We start from the raw sequence: 7522 nt of genomic DNA, 5'->3' as shown, positions 1-7522 counted from the left end.
CTTTTTTAAAAAGAAACTCAAAATTTAACTGCATAAACTTAATATTCTTTTATGTTGGTAGAGAATCTATGGATTCTAGGTTACATTAGAGTTTTTGGTAATTTAACGACAGACAAACTTGTCCGAAAAGATACAGCTTCGTAACTTGTAGGCACATAACCATTGTGTTACTTAAGGAAAGATAATTACTTTTTGTTCATTTAGAAAAAGATTTCATAAACACGATCATCTAATAAAGAGTTTAAAGTTAAGTCAGCTGTTCTAAACAACCTCACTATGCTGTAGGTCAAAGAATGGTAACATAGTACTTTAAATATCGGGCTTTATAAGTGATATTTTTTACAAAGAAACCATAAGCAAAAAGAAGACGCCCCTGCTCGGCATTTATCTCTATACTAGACTTTTAATGGAAAGCATTGATATCAATTGAACTTACAACTTTATGTTTTTACATCCCGAGGGATCAGCTAAATTGGCATATAGCTTAGCAGAAAAGGTTGATAAAAATAGCTAAGTTTATTACAATCTGTTTTCAAATAGACCCGAAAACAAAATTCAGAAACAAAAATTCTGAAAAAAAAATTAAAATCGGTACAGAATGAGCAGAATTTTGAGCATAAATTGACATGATATAGAATAGAATAAGTTCATAGACTAGAAATAAACACAGACTCACGAAAGGCTAGATAAAAAGAAATATTGCATTGTCATATTTACAGATATTTCACAAGTACAAAAATACAAAAATTTTTTTAATTCATAATAAATTAAATTCTTGTAAAATTTATTAATGTATTTTATTGTATTTTTATTAAAACTAAAAGAATAAAACTTAGTTAATAACTAAACCACTTCTTCTGAGCAAAGTGTAACCAACTAGTCTTCCATTACGTTGCCAATCTTTGCTTATCAGTACTACTGTATGAATATGGTTTGTGTCAATACTTAGCCAATACTTCGGTGTACATGCTGTGGTAGTTACTATAATAATTTTGAAAAACTAATTTTATAGGAAAATAACGCTTACTACTGAATGAAAATTTAATAAACTCCAGTTGGATTTAATAAATTTCAATTGGATATATAATTGATAATGATAACAATATAATAATTTTTCCGTATTAAATTTGTTTTTAACAAATATTAAGATTAATTATTAATATTAGTGACTATTTTACTTAATAGAAACTATTCTATTAAATAGAGAAGTTTCGAATAGTAGTGAATTGCAACAACACAAATTTTTTTTATTCAATTAAATTTTTTTATTATTCAATCAAATCAAAAGAAATAAAAATTTTGTTATTGCAATTCTCTACTGTTAGAAACATCTCTATAATTATTTGTTTAATAATATTTTATTTAATATTATTTCTAATTTTATTAACTTTTATTTAATTTCTTATTATAAGATTAATATATATAGTACAATACCGATTGTACAAAATGGTATATGTATGTATGCATGTATCGTATGTATATATATATATATATGAAACAAATTTTTAAACCTACAGGGAACGTATTATAAACTATTATTATCAGCTAAGGTTTTGATCTCATAGGAAATGTAATAAAGAACTTAGATATTCGTGAATGAATTGCTACATAATAAGTGTTTTGAATATGTAAACCAAATATCAAATATCGATTGTATACATCTAAATATATATTGGAGAATACAAAAATAATTTGTTAGATAAATTTTTTAATCCTTCTTGGTAATATCCCATGTAGACATTATGCTCTACAAGTTCATCTACTCTTAGGTCTTCTTTCCCAAAATGTCTGTCCGATATCATTAGCATAGGTATAAAAGATATTAGTCGCTCTATATAAATGCAATAAATCGGTTTTCCAGTCTAAAAAATGATTTCTTGCAACAGTTAGGATCTCCATATAATCTGTGGTATCACAATCGACACATTTTTGGAATATAAGATAGCCAAACTGACGTTCACTGTGGTTTTCCAGTTTCTAAAATAGTTTCTTGGAGCAGTTAGCGTATTCACATAAACCACAATATCGTAATCGATATATTTTGGGAACCTAAAGAAACCTAACTAACTTACAAAGTGTTTTTCCAATCAAAAATATAGTTTTTTGGAACAGTTAGCGTGTCCATATAAACTGTGATATCGGCTTAGTCCCATTTTTGGACCTAAGTGAGCCTAATTGACTGTTTCTTCTTTCATTTAAAAACATTAAATGTCAGTAATCGACAAAATAATTAAATAATATACAAAAATAAACTGTGTTTAATGATCATGGGATCAATTGTAATTATATCTTTATTTGTTTCGATAGAAAGTGTAAATATGTACAAGTCTTCCGTAGAAGGAAACAGAATCTTTCTTTTTATGAGCTACGCAGGTTGATTTTAAAACTTCAATTCTTTTAATCGATAGAAGACTCTGCCGACTCTTTGTTTACCATTCACGCAATCTGGCTTTAGGATATAAACTTTTCTAAACTATAGAATTCTACATAATGCTACAGAATCCTTCTTCATCAACCTCGTTAGTTAGTTTTGAAACTTGAATTTTAATAACCGGGTGTGTGGTCATAAATCGACAGTATATAAGCGCTACTTTGACAGAAGGTGGAAACTCTGCGATCACTAAAATTAACCAAATCAATCAAGCAAAATCCTTTCAACAAAACTACTTTTTTTTTAAATTTAATACATTTTGGTTTTTTATTTTTATATAAGAGTATGTGTGATAGCACATTTTTTTACATATTTTTGTTCATATTTAAAAAAAATATTTACATTTTAAGAAGAAGCAGTATAAGCAAAATACGAGAATTATCACAAAAAATAAAAAAAAAACATTAATTATTTATAAGAATAGTTTAAAAAAATAAAACTTAAATTCATAAAAACATAACATTTATAAGTGATTTTTTGGAATATTTTCAGTTTAAGAAACAAAAAGCAGATACTTAACCCTAAAACGAAAACGAATATCAGTTGACTTACTTAACTACCGCCAAATAGCTAATGTCTTTTTGGTAAGTATTTTTGCATAAAATTCCTAAATTAATATTAAATTCTAATTAATTGTAAATATGAACTTAAAATTAATAATTGTGATGATCTATATGAGTAGTTGATGAAGTGCTAGGAAGTGCAATATTTGGAGGACTTAGCACCTAATTTGGAATATGCCTTTTTAACGCCGGTAACTCAACAAACTAAACGTTCATTTTCATTGAAAATATGTTCATAATTTTCGATCAATACTTTTGCCAGTGTATTCATGCGACCGATGTCGAATTCAATTTGATTGGCGGATAATATGCAAGGACCCCAGACAATGGCCAGATTTGATGCAGGCATACGATTCTGTGAACTGCAGGCAGCAACGCTAATGGGTGTTATTATATTATTAATTAATAATTAATTTTATTAAATATCAACTAACTTACTTTGTTAGATGTTTGATGAGAAATTTTAATGTGGAACGATTTGGTTCACGCATATCATCCAGTGCGTCACGTAAACTTTGTATGCCCGCTGGATCACTTAAATTACGTCCAAAACGTTCGTAAGACTCTTGTGGTATTAATGGTGCACCCAATTCTCTAAAGAATTGCTTTAGCAAACTCGTCAGTGTATGTATATCATCTGTGACCAACAATTTAGGATCATATATATAACTTTCGGATAGTTTTTGTTTGAGTTCATCGACAGAAACTTTATTGCCGGAAGCACGATATAAACCATCCTGTAGTATACAGTCTTTTCGTTCTATAAACTCAACACAATCTACTACAAAGAGAGGTACATTTGGATATGTGGTTAAGTTCAATTCCAATTGTTCTAAAGGTGCACCGAATATTGGATATTTCGGCTTCATACCATCCTCCAGGTAAAGACTAGTAGCTTCAGCGCGCCGAAAAATTCCACGACTTTTTTTCTCGCTCTTTGGTGAACGCATGTTTCTAAAGTAAAAGAAATAGAATTTTATTTTTTATTGAATAATTTAAAATAATAATATTTAAATTATATATATTTATTTAAATTTATTCATCAAATGATTTAAACGACTAACTTACAATTTAAACACGCCGCGTTGCACTGCAAAGAAAAATAAAAAAAATATTAATTAACTAAAAGTTGTTAAAAATATACTAAATTTATACACAAACTTAATTAACATATAATATATTTTATTTCTATTAGTATATCAAATGAGGAAACTTGCTATTTTTGTATATGAAGAGTTCTCCCATTTTTTTTTAAAGTCACTCGCAATTCTTCTGGCAGAAATCGTCGCTGACCGCTCGAAATATCTACTTAGTTTGTATCTCGAAAGCTAGTTAATCATTGCGGTTTTGCACACTTAACTCAATGCATCAGAAAATCCAAATATGTAAACCTACAGATACATTTATATATTGGAGTTTATTATGTGGTAGAAATAATATAACAAAACCCGATTTCATAATCGGAAATCGTGATTCACTGATGTTTATTTCTCATATAAAATTTCGATTAATTTATGCGAATCATTCTGAAGTTTCGCTTGAGCCTCGCTTATTCGTGCTCTCCAGCACACTTTTATTTATTTTTATTTTATATTGGAATAATATTTTTAATTGTGACGATTATATGAATGAATTTAAGCATTTCTATATGGATTGAAATACACATTCTCTTCTTTCAAAATAGGAAATGCGAAAAAAAACAACTGAAGACAAAAGCGTTTTACTGTGGGATTAGTAAACCTCATTGGAGTAAAGGCAAATTACGTGGTTTATTTAATTATTATGATTAATTATTATTGCAAAAAAAAAAAAACAATTTGTATAAAACCAAAACTTTAGGGTATTTTTAAGAAAGTTCAGAGAAGCCCTAAAGTGGTCAGTTACACAGCAGTTCTTTAAAAAATGACAGTCATTGACTGTCATATGAATATAGTATATCTCACATTCATAAATTAAAATACGAAAAAAAAACCAAAATTCATGCTTTATTTCTAGATATATAGACGTCGAAAGTGACAAATTGGTTAATAAACTAACAAAAATAAGCTTACAGTTCATACTTGAGCGGCAATATATATAGACATGTATATCAATGCTTTAATATATTAGTCAGAATAAGGATCTGAAACATACTTCAACACAAAAAGAAACTAAAAAGTGATCACGATGACCTTGTCATGTCTACTTTGTTTGATGCAAAACTATCCAATTTTGTGCTTTTGTTCTCATGAAGAACTACTGAACCTACTGACAAAACATTATTTTTCGAACGTACAGAAAAAGAAGTGTTAATATCTTTGCAACTGCAAAGTAACCACGATTACTTATAAGTTATCAAACGAATGGCTACCCAATTTTCTTTAACTGTAGAATAATGTTTGACTCACCAAACAGACATTACATTACAAACACACAGAGGAACAGATGTCAGACTGCAAACTAACTACTGTTGCTTAAGAGATGTCAGATAAGGAGCTAGTCAGTTTTTAGCTCTCTTCTCCACAAAAAAACAGTAGAATAATGACGGACTCTTTAACGACACAGTATCTTCAAAACAGAAGAAGAAAAACAGAAGAATAGTAAGATGTCAAGGTCCTTACAACTGAAAGGTAGACATTAGTTACTTATGCACCATGTAACTCGTAACCTCGGCGGACATATGCCAGAGATTATATTCAAAAAATAAATCCCATGAAATTAGATAACTCCATGTACCTCAATTAACGATTTTTCGCCATTTTGCTACCACATTCCTCGCAAGAACCCTAGTATAGAAGAGTAGAGAGTAAATCCATTCTGTCGAGTTTAGTTAATTTAATAGGTCTTTCGTCTTCACCGATGAACAGTCTGATAAATTATCAAAGAAATAATGATGGACTCTTTACCGACACAGTATCTTCAAAACAGAAGAAGAAAAACAGAAGAATATTAAGATGTCAAGGTCCTTACAACTGAAAGGTAGACATAGTTACTTATTACTGATCTAACAAAAGAAATTTGGGTCTCTCGCTCTGTAACTTCTGTTACTTAAGGGATGTCAAATAGGGAGCAAGCCAGTTTTGTGCTGTCAAACTCCAACAACCAGTCTTCACAAACAATCAAACGATATAATCAGTATTCATATCAGTAGTACTTGATATATTTTCAATGATATTGGTGTACTGGTATATTTTCCATCAGATATATAAAGTTGGTTTTATTTTTAGCTTTTTATATCTTATTTATATACATCAGCTTATCTTTTCTCTTTCCCTTTTCGTTTTAATATTAAATATTTCCTTATTCTTTATTCATTGTTTTCTTTTTCACTTTTCTATCTTAAATCTCCTACTTCCTTTTCTTTTTCTTTTTCATAAACCCCGGTCTACATATCTTCTATTTGTTTCTCACTTATTCCTCTATTTATCCTTTATTTTTTTAAATTCAATTTTCTATTCTTTCTTTCTCTTACATCCTTCTAGCTGTAATACCTATATCTTATATCTAAATATTATTTAATTTCCCTTCGTATATATCATTTATACTCACATTTATTGCGCATACGCTCCGCAATGGACTTCTTATCATCTTCATTTGGCAAGTCCACTAAGTTTCCAATGGAAGCACTTTTGAATCGTTGTAAAATACTCAGTTGTTGTGTTTGGCGGGTGTCGAGGTCATCTTTAATCTCTTGGGCACGTAAAATTTCACTTTCGGAAACAATCTAAAAACATATAAAGAATAATATTTAATATATGTAGAAAATAAATTTTATAATATATTTTAATAATATATCTATAATACTTATATATAACAACAAATATATTTATTTATTATATAATAATATAATAAAAATTAATATATAATGAATAACTACAAAACTTTAAATAATATTGATAAATTATAAATATTATTTATATAATAAAAAGTACATAAGAGTAATTGTCCATTCTACGGTCAATATAATAGCCATGTCAATAAGCAAAACTGACGTATAAGAAGCGAAGATAATCCTCAAGCCGTTCACAAACACCATTACACACATTAAAATTGACTGTCCCGTGCGTTTTACATGCTGGCGGTAATATCGGTCCTTATTTCTTTCGATATGAGGACGGGAGCTAGAAGCTGCCGTTACGGTGAATGGCGTGCACCACGCTGACTGAATTTTTGTTTCCAAAAATGTATCAGTTAAGTCTTGAAGCATTGGAATCCAATGTTCAGGAAACCAATGCCATACGGCCACATTTATTGCAAAAACGAATCAAAAATTGGTATGATCGAACTCGTAACCTCGGCGAACATATGCCGGAAATCATATTCAAAAAATAAATCCCATGAAATTAACTTCCTGAGTATAATAAAAAAAATCCTTTCAATAATATTTCTGTCTTGCATTATCGTTTTAAGTTCCCATTCAGCTAAAAAACACTTCCAATATATGGAAGAGTTATATCAAAAATGGTAGTTCTTCCCTCTATGGAAAGAATTGAAATGAAGTATCCAATATAATTCAATGGACATTATTGGCTACGGCACGATGTTTCTT

At 29.1% G+C, this 7522-nt stretch overlaps 1 protein-coding gene across 1 annotated transcript in view; it reads right to left on the bottom strand.

Moving 5' to 3' along the window:
* Positions 1-2894: 2894 nt before the first annotated feature.
* Positions 2895-7522, bottom strand: part of LOC119666862 (rho GTPase-activating protein 15-like) — a 5942-nt gene continuing 1314 nt past the window's right edge. Inside the window, exons 3-7 of the mRNA XM_038076141.1 lie at positions 7046-7170; positions 6523-6697; positions 4063-4084; positions 3433-3948; positions 2895-3371 (exon numbers count right to left, since the gene is read on the bottom strand). Of these exons, the coding sequence (XP_037932069.1) occupies positions 3191-3371; positions 3433-3948; positions 4063-4084; positions 6523-6697; positions 7046-7170 (1019 nt within the window). The 3' untranslated portion in view covers positions 2895-3190. The remainder of the gene's footprint in view (positions 3372-3432; positions 3949-4062; positions 4085-6522; positions 6698-7045; positions 7171-7522) is intronic.

Source organism: Teleopsis dalmanni, chromosome 1 (assembly GCF_002237135.1).
Source record: "Teleopsis dalmanni isolate 2A chromosome 1, ASM223713v2, whole genome shotgun sequence".
In the NCBI taxonomy this organism is placed as follows: Eukaryota; Metazoa; Arthropoda; class Insecta; order Diptera; family Diopsidae; genus Teleopsis; species Teleopsis dalmanni.
This window is presented reverse-complemented; position numbering and strand designations above follow the sequence as displayed.